We start from the raw sequence: 15,106 nt of genomic DNA, 5'->3' as shown, positions 1-15,106 counted from the left end.
CCCCATCTGAGAAAACAGAGCTGGAGGGGACCTTCAGACCAAGCCTTTGTCTCTGGTTTGCCAAGGGAGAGGGGAAGAAGGAATGGAAAGGAGATTCTGGGTTCAACTGGTCACTGAAATTCAAAGATTACTTGGAATAAGCAAAACCTCTTAAAACTGCTTGAACGCTCCAGATAACGAGCATGTTTCATAATGGGCTGTATCATCGGGATGACTTGTTGTACCTGCCATGCAAATGTTAATGTTTTAATGAATGTTTTTGCTTCTTTTATTCGAGGGCCTTGGAATCTTTCAGGATGAAAGGCCTCAGGAGCCTGAAAGGCATTAATGACAGGCTTTAGGTGTTGTTCTCCTCCCCCAGAGACACCTGCAATCTAGAGGGCAGAAGGTGACTTTTCAGCCTGAAGCACTCATGCAAGGTGCAGTTTTTGCTGCTCTGGAAAATCTCCCCAAGAGTAACCAACAGCACCAAGAGAAAAGGAGGGCAGGGAGAATAATAACGATAATATTTACAGCATGGGTTGAGATGTACCATGTTGCCAAATGCTGTTCTCAGGACTTTTAATTTGATCCTGTACGATTTTACATCTCCCAAAGGAGGAAACTGAGGCACAAAGGAATGAAGTAACTTGCTCAAATTTAAACATTGTTTAAGTAGGACAAGACAGGATTTGTATCCAAGTAGCCTGATTCTGGAAATGAAGCTCTTGACATAGCAAAAGAGACACAGGTATTGAATCATATTCATTTCATAAAGCCCTTGAGCAACTCAGATGTGAATAAAGCCCCCATACTGCTGCCCTTGTTCCTCCCCCTAATTCTGGTCTTGTCATTGATAAGCGCCAATCCCATCTGCTGTGCCCAAGAAAGTATGTGAAAAGAAGCTCAAGGAAATGAGGGGGCTGAGCGTCTGCTCCCTGAGTCTAAGAAGCGGCTGTGTCAGGTCAGGCTGAGAGACACGAGAACTAGAGGCTGGAGGAAGCTGCACCGAGCTCTGGCCAGACTCTGTAAAACACAGACCAAAGGCAGCTCATGCAGAGGAGCAACCAGGCCAAGGAAAGGCCAGAAAACTACCCCAAATAAGGGACTGCTGAAGGACCTAGAGATGTTTAGCCTGAAGAAGAAAAGACGCAGGAGATGGGAGAGCTGTTCCCAAATAGCTCAGCTGTCCTCTTGGGAAGAGGGATGAGGCTTTCCCTGCCTGGGGATCCCAACGGGGAGAAGTCACACAAAGGCAAAGATGCTAATTTCAGGAAATGCTCAGAGATATTCAAAGACAAATGAAGTTCCTGATCTCAGTAAAGTATTTAAGTACCAGCTAGAAGCCCACTGGCATCCTCGTCAGTAACACACCTTTTCACTCTCAAATAGTCCTGGTTTGGGTCTCAATTACCGGTCACCAGAAAGAGGGTCCACAGCCCCTCAGCTCCCAAATAGCTTGTGTTGGCTTCACAACACTTCCAAGCTTGCAATTATTAAATTTGCATATACAAGATGTTTTGAGATAGCAATCTTTTTAAGGATTTGTAACTACATGGCTTATACTTTTTATCTACTTTTCATCATTTCCATTGTGATGATTGAACATATTCCTTCAAAGGTTTGCTCCATTTTCCTCTACCTATGAGCTGCATGCCAGCAGCGGAAACAAGCCCAGGAATGTTGTACGGAATGGAAAAGGCAGGAAAGCGCTGTTTGGCTTGGAATTCCGCGGCTGGGGCAGGCAGGGTGGAAGAGTGATACAGCTTTCTGAACAGGGTGTTCTTTGGGGCGTAGGGGACCTGATGAAGGGATCTAAGTTCAAAACAAATGGGCAGCAACAGCAGGAGGGGCGTGAGAAGGGCCCAGGCTGGTGTCCCTGTGGGCCAGGTAGGAAACAGTGTCCAGGAGACAGTTGTCCTTTCAGATTACAGCACTGTTCTGTTTTGCTAATTTATTTTTTGCATGCATCACATACCTCGTGGCTAAAATAGTAATTTTTTAGTTACAGCTTATAGGGAGGGAGGAATTAAGAGAAAAAGCAAGCAAAAAGAGAAAGAGAGAGAGGCTTGGAAGTGATCTCAGCAAAAGAAATCATCTAAGATGAAGTAATGCTGCCTCAATTAAAGGAGTAGAGCAAGGATCTTTCAAGTTTCTTTCTAGTTTATGATTCTTTGATTATTGCAAAGAGGAACTTCAGTCCAGTGCAGAGTGGGAGTCTCTCTTGCCCTGCTCAGCTGAAGGACTTTAAATCATCTCTCCTCTTTGAGCTTCAGGGTCCACATGTGCTCACATGAAATCTTTAGGATAGATATTTCCAAGGCCCCTACTTACTCTGAAGTTCAGTGACGCTGTGATTTAAGCTTAAAGGAGTTTGTGACTGCCCTGGAAACACCTTCCTCCAGGTAAAGCAATGAAATGGACAAAGTGGCAAGAAGGGAATTTGTTCATGAGCTGCCTGAAGAGTTTGTAAATATTAATAGGAACACACATGATGAGAAATGTAAGCAAGGAAGCCCCTAGACTTTTCCACGGGACCAGCCACCTCTGTCTTTCTCTGTGTCTTATAGTTACCAACAGGAGGGGCAAAAGCAAGCTCAGATGCCCGTTGTCTTTCGGAAATCTCCCAGAAAAATGAGGTGGTGGGTGTAATGTTGAGAGCTGATGGTGTCCCCTTCCCAAGGCACCTGAGGAGGCATGGATAGGAGACCTATCTGGCATCAGCAACTGACTTTGTCACTAGGCAAGTCAGGCTTAAAGCTCCATGGGCCAGGTGTACCAGTGGCTTATCATTCTTTCACCCCATACCATAAGTTAAAGTAGAGACACTCAAAGGAGAAATCTGGCAAAATGTGGAGTAGACAAGGGATGTGTCAGGGTAGAAATACTAGCAGAAGACCCAGAAAACACCAGGAGCCCTGATCCATTGGGGGCTGGTTACCTTCCCACAGGGAAATTCTGCTCTGGGGTCCTCAAAAGCACCCCACTCACAGCCAGCCATTTCCTAAATGCCGGCCAGTGCTCCCAGGGGCCCTGCGTGAAACAGTGGCTAGTCCATGTGAACACACGTGTGTTGGAATGGGGGAATATATTCATGCACATCTCCTTTACTTCTGAAGGACAGACAGGTTTGCATCTGTGCTGTTTGGGGACAATCGAAGCACAGTCCATGCACTGGAGAACTGGGGCCACCAAGGGGCTCAGCCCCCAGAGTGCTCTGTACAGCCATCCCTCCTAGAAGCCAAGGAAGCATGTAAAGCTTTGAACGCAGCTGATTGTCATCTCTGAGGAAGGAAGCCACCAATAAAGACCAAGGCCCTAGCTGATGACATCATAATAGTATCTTCCATGTGTATCATGCCTGACAGTGTGCATAGCTTGTCTGTATACTATCTCATCGGATGCTGATGACAACCCCGTGAAGTAAACGGAATTGATATTATCACTCCTGTTTTAAAAATAAAAAAACTGAAGCTCAAAGTGACCTAATGACATACTCAAGCTCCCACGGCTAGGGAGTGTCGAGGCATGGACTTCAGTGTCTAAATTAATGAAAGGCAGCACTTCAAAAGAGAACTAAAGGAGGCAGAACCAATCCTCTTTGCTTTATAGAATGTACTTTCATTCACGCCACTGTCGATGGAAGCCCTGGGGAGAGAGCCGCTCAAGCATTCCTTTGTAAGCGGCCCCGAATTCCTGGCAAATCATTAGGCTTTCGAGAGCCCGCTCCCTGTGTGCACCACATTCAGCTCCCCAGAATCACATTGGGTGGAAAAGTTAATAACAATCTCAGCTTTCCTCTGGCACCAATTAGTACTTAATATATTGAACACCCACACAGTCCTCACCAAGCCCTTCAGGGCTTTACGGCCACAGAGGAAATGCTGTCATTATGCTCAAGGAATTTACAGTCTCAAGAGGAAATAGAAGAAGAAGAATATGAAGTTAACAGGACATAAAATGCTTCACCAAATACCAGTACATGAAGTCTAAACATAGGTGTACTATGTCTCAACCAAGGAAAACTCATTAGAGTTTGGTCATACTCCTATGTCTGAAGCCAATCACTGGAACAAGCATACTCACCTTGCTTACTGTCATTAGTAAATCAAAACACACTTGCACAGATTCAGACGCATGCTTTAATTTCGCAAGCCTTGCATGTTCTACTACTACTACAACTAATATACTGTTTAATTCTTTTTCACCTTTTAATTCCTTTTATATAAACATATAAACTGTGAACATTAATAATAGTTTCCATTAATTAAATGTTTACTCTGTGCACATGTAAATGCTTTATAATTGTCATCTCATTAAATCCCCTCTAAGACTCTATGAAGTAGCTTTTATTATCTCCACTCTTTGCATATAGAAACTGAGGACTAAATGTATTCAAAATAGAGATTTTGAATAAACTTCCCCAAAGTCCTATAGCATAGAAGTGGAAAAGGCAGAATTTAAACCAAGATCAGTCTAAATCCAAAGCTCTTAAGAAGTTTATATTTCCTTATTTTAACCTTATGATGTCTTTATGCAGTAAGTAGGGAAGGTTGTATCAATTCACTTTTTAAAGGGGCAACACCCAAAGGTTCCACGACTTACCCAAGAGTTCTGCCACAAACTCTGCAACTCAGTTCTACTTACAATCCGTCCCATCATCTTTCTAAGGTAACAGCAACTACTTGCATTTAGAGGAAAAGCAAGAGTGTCATAACCAGCCTTGAGACTGAAATATAAACAGGAGTGAAATTTGTGCATTTTTTAATTGTTCTTTGCTTCATGGATAGTATCACATCCAAATGTTAAAAACTACCTTTTCCTCAATAGAGAATGCAGATGGTTTGGAATCTTCAAAGCCACGCTGCAAATGACCTACATTTGAGAAAAGTCCTGCCCTGGCCGCTTCTCAAAGCTGCATGATGCCAGAGGTGGTTGGATAATCGAGCAGACTCCCCTGAGCAATATCCAATTTAAAATAGCAGTTATGTCTGGGTCCCTGATGACTCAGCAGAGTCCAAACTCCATTGGAAATTCTCTCCATACATCCTGCCCACTCTCGGTTTGCCTCCATGGAGAGTCACCTTCTCTGAAACTCTGACATATTTGCTAATCACCATAGCAAGTTGGACAAAATGTGTATCTCGGCCATAGTACTCCCACTTGCATGAATCCCCATAAAAACTGTGGTCCTGCTGTAATTGATCAGAAAGTCGTATGTCACCATCAATAAAGCCACATCCTCAGGTTCCTCTTCAGTAAAATAATATTAATAGGACATACCTTATTGCATTATGGAGATTAAATGAGACAATAAGCAAAAAAGTCTATAGCATAGTACCTGGTACATTTTAAGTAGTCCATAAATATTAGCCAGTCAACATTATATTATTATTATTATGGATGAGGAGTTTAAGTCTGTTCAATTTCATTAAGGAGAGTATGACTAATCAGAAAATGCAATGGGATTTTTTTTTTTAAGTCTGAGTGGGATCCTTTCTCAGACTAACAATGCTTTAGCAAAGAAAAGGCAAGAGGTAGAATTATTCATATGGTCACTTTAGATCATGTTGTGGTCCGTAATACTGGAATGGATCAAGGAAAGCAGGTAAGGATGGGAACCACTTGCCTTTATCTATTAGAGGGAAGAGAGGTTTGCAGGAAGAAGTTGTGTTTTTCATACTTGTGCTCCTTTATGCACTATATCTTTATGTGTTCAATTTTTCTATGTCATAAATTAAAACAATAAGGCTCAGAGAGAACACACCTTCCTGAAAGTATGCGTATGAGTTACTAGTAGAAATGGAATTGAAGTAATTTCCATTTTACCACTGTATTACTTTTCTAAGTCTGCTGTAATAAATTACCACTAACTTCGTGGCTCAAAACAACAGAAATTTATTCTCTCAAAATTCTGGAGGCCAAGAGTCTAAAATCTGTTTCCTTGAGCCAAAATCAAGGTATCAGCAGAACTGCACTTTCTCTGGAGGCTCAGGAGCAAATCCTTCCTTGCCTCTTCTGACGTCGGATGGCTGCCAGCATTCCCTGGCCTGTGGCTGCATCCTCTGCCTCCACAGTCGTGTTGCCTGCTCCTCTTCAGTATGTGTCAAATCTCCCTCTGCCTCCCTCTCATAAGGATACATGTAATCATATTTAGGGCCCACCCTGATGATCCAGGATAGTCTCTATCTCAAAATCCTTAACTTAATCACATCTGCAAAGTCCTTTTTTGGCAAATAAGATAACAGTCACAGGATATGGATATCTTTTGGGTCAGGGGGTCGCAGGGAGTATTTTCAGCCTACCACAACCACTTTTTCTGCTAAACTCTTTATCCAGCTTTGCTTATACCACTTTCACCAGATCCAAAAAAAGGAGATCTTGGAAATACTGCTGATTAGACTACACTCCTTGATTTTCAAGGGGTTTTTCCCCCAGACCTCCAGACAAAAATTCTGATACTAGAACAATCTGAATTCATTCAATCCATTTCAGGTCAGCAAATGTTAACTGAGCATGCACCTGTGTTTCGGGCACTGTGGGAATTTCAGAGATAAGTAAGATATATTCTCTGCCCCCAGGAATGAACCAGGTGGAACTAGAAAAAACAGCGTTCCACTTCCCTATATGAAAAATAAGAGAGTAAACAAGAAATCAACAGCAATGAACACCTGGAAGCCACAGTGGGACCTGAGCCTATAGTCCCAAAAGGATCTAATGTCAGATGTTCCGGATGTATTCACATCTACCCCTAGAAAACAGTTGAGAACTGTATAGGGGGTCCCTAGATGCTTTTAATATTGTCTTGACATTGACATTTTTGAAGAATACAAATCCAACTTTTAAAAATGGAGTATTTACTCATTTTGAATTTGTATGATTTCTTGCGTTTAGACTCAGGTTATACAGTCACTGCCTGAATACTACATAAGTACATTGTGCCCTTCTCAGGAGACACACAATGGCCATCTGCCTCCTCAAGCTGAAGTCAATTTTAATTACCTGTTCAAGCTGTTATTCGATTTCTTGACTGTGTAAAGTGTTATCTGAGTTCCCTATTGTAGGGCTACTTTTTCCCTTACAACTAATAAGCAATCTGTGGGGAGACAGTTTAAGACCATGCAACTGGCCTGTTCCCCATTAAAATGTTCCTCTGTATTTAGCATCCATTGATGATCGTGTCTAAATTCATATTTAATAGAATAGGTGCAAAATTACGATCTTCCAACTTCAGCACACCCTCCATATTCACCAGTCACCTCCTTGCTTTGTACAGTAAGCAAGAGTCTTCTCTTCTCATTCATTTATGTATATATTTATCTGCCTATCTATTTATCATCCATATGGACTTACAAAGTCCTGTTTTTTTCCAGTGGCTTATAATTTAATACTGTGTTTAATTATTTTGGTGCTTAAATTGTACCAGATTTAGCCAGTAGGAATCCCTTCAGGGGGCTGGTGTGTCCCTGTGAAATGTCCCCATCATTTTTTCATAGGCATTTCTTTACTTTTTGGCATATCAAGATGTTCCAGGTTCATCTTCTACCTGCCCTATCCAGGCTCTGGAATTGGACATTTATTTGAGGAGCTCTAGTTCCTCTTAGTATTAGAGACCAAGATTTGAGTGCTAGTTTTTCATTGCTACTGGGGAATCTTTCTTTCTAAGTCCTTTTAGTAAATAAAACTAGAAAAAAATACTCATTTATTTACACATACGTATGCAAATATAATACACATATATACATAGACAAATATACATGCATACGTGTTTATGTGTACATGCATGTATGTACATGTGTGTATTTCATATATAAATATAAGAAATCATGACTTCATACTGACGCCCCTAATTCCAATCGAACCCATAGGTTCCTTCTTGCCTTCCTCCATTCCATATGTTGATGTTCCTTTCCCATAATGAGAACTCTGGCTCTCAACAGCATTTATTCATGTGCCCAATCCCACAATACATCCAAAATAGTTCCACAATTGTTTCACAACCTACCCCAAGATGAATAAGGTATATACACTAAAAATAGTTCAGCAGACCAAGAATGAGTAATTAAATAGAATCAATAATTTTAAAAAACTGACAACCACAAAAAGCCCTGAACCAGATGGATTCATAGCCAAATTCTACCAGACATACAAAGAAGAGCTGGTACCAATCCTACTGAGACTATTCCAAAATATCAAGGAGGGGGGACTCCCCACTAGCTCATTCTACAAAACCAGTATCATCCTGATACCCAAATCTGACAAAGACACAACAAAAAAAGAAAACTATAGACCAATATCCCTGATTAACATGGATACAAAAATCCTTGAAAAAATACTAGCAAACTGAATCCAGCAGTACATCAAAAAGTTAATTCATCACAATCAAGTGGGCTTTATTCCTGGGATGCAAGGATGGCTCAACATACGCAAATCAATAAATGCGATACACCACATAAACATACTTAAAAACAAAAAACATATGATATGATCATCTCGATAGATTCAGAAAAAGCATTTGATAAAATCCAGCATCCTTCATGATAAAAACCTTCAACAAACTAGGCATCAAAGGAACGTACCTCAAAATAATAACAGCCACTTAAAACAAACCTACAGCCAACATAATACTGAATGGGAAACCCCTAAGAATGGGAACAAGACAAGAATATCCACTCTCACCACTCATATTCAACACATTACCCAAAGTCCCAGTCAGAGCAATCAGGCAAGAGATTGCTGATAAATAATAAAAGGCATCCAACTAGGAAAAGAAGTTGTCAAACTATCTCTTTGCTGATAATATGAAACTATACCTACAAAACCTTAAAGATTCTACCAAAAAACTCCTAGTCTTGGTAAACTTCTGCAAAGCCTTAGGATATAAAATCAATGCACAGGCTGGGCGTGGTGACTCATGCCTGTAATCCCAACACTTTGGGAGGCTCAGGTGGGCAGATCACTTGAGGTCAGGAGTTCAAGACCAGCCTCGCCAACATGGTGAAACCCCGTATCTACTAAAAATACAAAAATGAGCCGGGCATGGTGGTGCATGCTTGTAATCCCAGCTACATGCAGGAGGCTAAGGCAGGAGAATAGCTTGAACCCAGGAGGCAGAGGTTGCAGTGAGCCGAGATCATGCCACTGCACTCCAGCCTGGGCGACAGAGCGAGACTCCATCTCAAAAAAAAAAAAAAAATCAACGCACAAAAATCAGTAACATTTCTATACACTGATAACATTCAAGTTGAGAACCAAATCAAGAAATCAAAAACACAATCCCATTTACAATAGCCATGCACACACACACACACACACACAAACCTAGGAACACATCCAACCAAGGAGGTGAAAGATCTCTACAAGGAGAATTATAGAACACTGCTAAAATAAATTATAGACAACATAAACAAATGGGAAAGCATGCAGTGCTCATGGATTGGAATAATCAATATCATTAAAATCACCATACTGCCTAAAGCAGACTACAGATTCAATTCCCTATCAAACTACAACATTAATTTTTTCAGAATTAGAAAAAAACTGTTTCAAACTTCACATGGAATTAAAAAGGGCCCAAATAGCCAAGGCAATCCTAAGCAAAAAGAATAAAGCCAGAGACATCATACTTCCCAACTTCAAACTATACTGCAAGGCTACAGTAACCAAAACAGCATGGTACCTGGTACAAAACATGAACACATAGCAATGGAACAGAATAGAGACCCCTGAAACCAAGGTACATACCTACGACCAACTGATCTTCAACAAAGTCAACAAAATTAAACAGTGGGGAAAGAATAACCTATTCAGTAAGTGGTGCTGGGAAACTGGCTAGCCATATGCGGAAGAATGAAACCAGACCCTATTTCTCACCATATACAAAAATTAACTCAAGATGGATTAAAGACTTAAATGTAAGACCTCGAGCTATAAAAATCCTAGAAAACCTAGGAAGTACTCTTCTAGACATTGGTCTAGGCAAAGAATTCATGGCTAAGTCCTCAAAATCAAACGCCACAGAAACAAAAATTGACAGTTGGGACCTAACTAAACTAAAGAGCTTCTGCACAGCAAAAGCAACTATCAACAGAGTAAACAGACAACCTACTTAAGGGGAGAAAATATTTGCAAACTATGCATCTGACAAACACCTAATATCCAGAATCTATAAGGAACTGAAACAAATCAACAAGAAAAAAAAACAAATAATTCCATTAAAAAGTGGGCAAAAGCATGAACAGACACTTCTAAAAGAAAACATACAAGCCACCAACCAACATATGAAAAAATTATCAAAATCACTAATTATCAGAGAGATGCAAATCAAAATCACAATGAGATACCATCTCACACCAATCAGAATGGCTATTACTAAAAAATCAAACAATAACAGATGTTAGCAAGGTTGTAGAGAAAAGAGAACGCCTATACACTGTTGCTGGGAATGCAAATTAGTTCAGCCCCTGTGGAAGGCAGTTTGAAAATTTCTCAAAGAACTAAAATTAGAAATACTATTCATCCCAGCAATCTCATTACTGGGTACACACTCAAAGGAAAATAAATCATTCTATCAAAAAGACACCTGCACTTGTATGTTTTTTGGGGTTTTGTATTATTTTGTTTTTTTTAAGGCCTTGCTCTGATACACAGGCTGGAATGTAGTGGCATGATCATAGCTCACTGCAGCCTCAAACTCTTGGGCTCAAGCCATCCTCCCTCAGCTTCTCATATAGCTGGGATTACAGGCACGGGCCACCACGCCCAGCTGACTTGAGGGGTTTGTTTATTTTTTTCAGAGAGAGGGTCTCACTTTTCTGCCCAGGCTGGTTTTGAACTCTTGGCTTCAAGCAATCCTCCTGCCTCAGCCTCCCAAAGTGCTAGGATTACAGGTGTGAGCCATCTCACTCAGCCTGTACTTGTGCGTTTATCACAGCACTATTCACAATAGCAAACATACAGAATCAACCCAGCTGCCCATCAATGGTGGGTTAGATTCCTAAAATGTGGTACATATACACCCTGGAATACTATTAATACACAGCCATAAACAAGAAGGAAATCATGTCCTTTGCAGCAACATGGATGCAGGTGGAGGCCATTATTCTAAGCAAGTTAATGCAGAAACAGAAAACCAAATACAGCATATTTATAAGTGGGAGCTAAACATTGGGTACACATGGACACAAAAATGGGAACAATAAACACTGGGAATTCTAAAGGGGGTTAGGGAGAGAGGGCAGCAGGTATTGAAAAACTATCTATCGGATGCCATGTTCACTTATGTTCACTACTTGAGTGATGAAATCATTAGCAGCCCAAACCTCAGCATCACACAGTATACTCATGTAACAAGCCTGCACATGTACCCACTGAATCTAAAATAAAATAAATTTTTTACAGTTATAAATAAATAAAAAGAGTTCAGGAGTTGTTTGCAATTCTCCCCCACTCAACTTTACCCAAGACTGACCGGTAGATAGTCAAGCACTGTATTCAAGAGTTCCTTGGATTTGTTCTTTCTTTTGTTTTTTCCCTTTCTGCGTGGTTATAGTATTTATCTGAAATACCACTGAGGTCACTTGTTTCCATTTGCTTTTGGTTTCAGGCTTTTCTTTTCCTTCTCAACTTGTTATAATTTTATTTTCAAACATGTGGAACATTAACATGCGCCCAAAAGTCAAAACTATATCATAAAAACTTCTCAGAGAAGTGTCACTCCTTCCAGAATCATTTCCATTCCCCACCTCCAGTAAACAACCAACTTTATTGTTTTCTGGTTTATCCTTCCTGAATTTCGTTTGGTAACAATAAGCAGATAGATGTACATTTTGTTTCCCCTCTTTTCTTTTTTACACAAAAGATAGTATACTATATATCCTCTTATGTACTTAGCATTCCATATCAGTTCATAGAAATCTCCCTTGTTTGCTTTGTTTTTTGTAGCTGCATAGTACCTCATTGTGTGTATGAACCATAATTAATTCCACCAATATCCTATTTAGGTAGTTTCCATATTTTACAATTACAAATATGTTGTAATGAATAGCTTCATGCCTATTGTTGGAGGTGTATCTTCAGGGTAAATTTCTAGAAGTAGGATTTCTGGGTGATGGGATGCACATGCAGTTGTGTTAGATATTGCCAAATTCACCAAAGGGGTACACCATTTGGGATTCCCACTAGCAATGAGTGAGAGCATCTGTTCCCCACAGCATCATCAACAGATTGCACTGTCAGACTTTATAATTTTGTCAGTCTGATGGATGAGAAGTGATATTTCATTCTAGTTTTAAATTGCCTTATGTTTACTATATGTGAAGTTGAACATTTTTTCGTATATTTAGGGTCATTCATATGTCTCTCTCTCTCTCTCTCTCTCTTTTTTTTTTTTTTTTTTTTTTTGAGGCAGTCTTGCTCTGTCACCCAGCATCGCCCAGGCTGGAGTTCAGTGGCAGGATTACGGCTCACTGCAGCCTCAACTTCCCGGGCTCAAGCAATCCTCCCACCTCGGTCTCCCAAGTAGCTGGGACTACAAGCGCTCACAACCTCGCCCAGCTAATTTTTGTACTTTTCATAGCAATAAGGTTTCACTGTGTTGCCCAGGCTGGTCTTGAACTCCTGGGCTCAAGTTATCCTCCTGCCTCGGCCTCCTGACATGCTGGGATTATGCATCCGGCCATAATCTCATTTTTAAAATTCAGATCTCTAGTCCATCTAGAGTTTATTCTTGTATATGATTTTTAAATAAATATAATTTATATTTTTCTAAATGGCTATCTAGTTTATCCCAACAACATTTCTTAAAAAAATCATCTGTGCCCCAGTGATTACAGATATCACCTTTGTCCTATACTGGAAGTCTATACATAGCTGTGTTTATCTCTAGACTTTCTGTTCTCTTCCATTGGCCTGTTTGTCTAGTCATGCACCAGTACCACATTGTTTTTTTTGGTTTTTTTGTTTTTTTTAATATACTTTAAGTTCTAGCGTACATGTGCACAACGTGCGGGTTTGTTACATATGTATACATGTGCCATGTTGTTTTAATCATAGAGGCTTTGTAGTATGCTTTATATCAATTAGGGCTGGCACCACCTCAGAGCTCTTCCTTTTCAGGGTTTTCCTAGCTAGTCTTGTGTATTTTTTTCCCATATAAACTTTAATATCAACTTGTGTTGGTCTTTTAAAATACTCATGGTTATTTGTATTAAATTTATAAATTAACTTATAACGGACATCTTGATAATTTAAGATGTGCCAAAAATAAGGCATGTTGTTCCATTGGTCAAGTTATTGGCACTTCGAGATCCGATGTTCTCTCTTAGATACTTCCTTAGGTAGTTTAGGTCATTAAATAAAATAATAAATATTTCTTGAGTAGCTACTATGCCCTTGGCACTATATTAAGCACGATAGAAGTAAAACACCAGATTCTGTCCTCAAGCAGCTTAGAATTTCACAAGAGAAACAGACTAACACACCAAAAGCAAAGCAGGCATGCTGTATGAGCACAGAGGAAATGGGGAGTAAGGAGGGCTAGAGCCACAAGGTAGTGAGACTGGAATCATGTGCCCTGAGGTTGTGTAAGATTTAGGCAGGGCAGCAAGGAGAAGGAAGGGATCCCAGTGAGGGGAACCCTGGCAAAAGCTCAGAGGAGGACTGAGTGTGACAGGTTTCACAGGGCAGAGGGCCCCATCCAGACTGTTAGCTGGAATCCTGGATGAGGCCCTCTTCCAGTCTCCGAGAGTTATGCCTCCATATTAACAGTCCCCAAACACTAATTATGTATTCATTAAAATGATGTTAGTGAATGTTTGCTGGGTTTCCAGATACTAGCCCTTTAGAATGGTAATTTCTGTACATTGTTACCTTTTCAGGGAATGGCCTTGAGTTGTGCCATCCAATACAGTAGCTACTTGCCATGTGTGGCTGTGGAGCCCTTATGATATGGATAGTGCAACTGAGCAACTGAATTTCTAATTTTATGTAATTTGAATTCACTAAATTTTAATTTTAAAATGAAAGTAGCATAAAATATTTTTCATTAAACCCAACTTTATTGTTTGGGGAGGGCTACATTTTAAACATAGTATTGTATAACATATGATTGCTGTATCACAGTATGTGTGTCCAATTTACTTTTTTTAATGTGGCTACTAGAAAATTTTAAATGACATATGCTGCCCACATTGCATTTTGCTTTGACAGCACTGGTCTAGAGTCTCACAACTCAGTGTGGTCTGGCTGGACTCACGTGAGAGCCATCCCAGACTCTGCACTTGACTAAGTCAGGATCTGCACTTGACTAAGTTCCCCAGGTGAATCTTATGCACAATAAGATAAGCACTGATCTGGACGACCTCAGAAGACATCCAGCCACTGGTAGGTACCCAGCATGACCCCCCCCAATCCTTACGGGAGGAGGCTGAGGGAGCAACAGGGAGACCCCTGACTGCCGTTGTGACATCACAGAACAAACCCCACGGGTCACCCAACCCCGCCCTGGCTGGTGTCTGGCCCTCAGGACATCCTCTCCAATCCACCACACACCACCTTACCCCTCTGCTGGCAAGAGGGGACCTGATTCATCCTCACGCTAAACACTCATTCTACCCAACTGATTGAGACAGAACAGAAGATAAACTGAAACTTCTCTGCCTTCCCGCTCCAAGAGTGAATGAGCGATCCCTCTCAACTGACTCAAAATGTTTGCCTCACCCAGGAGGTAGGTACAGTGATTTTGAAATCTCATGAACATCTCATACACATACCTTTACTGCTGGATTTGTAACACAGGTTACACTAACTCATCAATTTCATGTATTTCACATGGTCACAGTAAAGAGCTTGGAAATGCACTATAGGGTTCTACAAAATGGAATGAAAATGTGTCTCTCAGCCCAGTTTTCATAGATAAAACTGGTATGTCCATACCTTGGCCTATTACCTTTTCATCTTCCTTCATTAAAACTTCCATTTCTTCTTCCCTTGTCTCATCATCTTCCTTCTCCTTTCTGTTCCCAGGGCTCCCTATGCCTCTCCTTTTTTCCTTTCATCTGCATTATTCCTGTTGCCAAAATCTGGAGCCTGGTAAAGGCCCAGTAGTGGTGGCAACAATAGAGCTGTG

The 15,106-nt window shown here is 40.7% G+C and overlaps 1 protein-coding gene across 3 annotated transcripts in view; it reads left to right on the top strand.

Moving 5' to 3' along the window:
- Positions 1-7,926: 7,926 nt before the first annotated feature.
- Positions 7,927-15,106, top strand: part of GSG1 (germ cell associated 1) — a 26,969-nt gene continuing 19,789 nt past the window's right edge. For 2 of the 3 annotated variants that reach the window (XM_034935406.3, XM_003816499.5), the window contains exon 1: positions 7,927-14,704. In XM_034935406.3, the coding sequence (XP_034791297.1) occupies positions 14,657-14,704 (48 nt within the window). In that variant the 5' untranslated portion in view covers positions 7,927-14,656. The remainder of the gene's footprint in view (positions 14,705-15,106) is intronic. The other variant, XM_003816496.5, reaches the window with a different exon arrangement.

Source organism: Pan paniscus, chromosome 10, assembly GCF_029289425.2.
Source record: "Pan paniscus chromosome 10, NHGRI_mPanPan1-v2.0_pri, whole genome shotgun sequence".
In the NCBI taxonomy this organism is placed as follows: Eukaryota; Metazoa; Chordata; class Mammalia; order Primates; family Hominidae; genus Pan; species Pan paniscus.
Note: the sequence above shows the minus strand (reverse complement) of the source record. Positions and strands in the feature narration are given on the sequence as shown.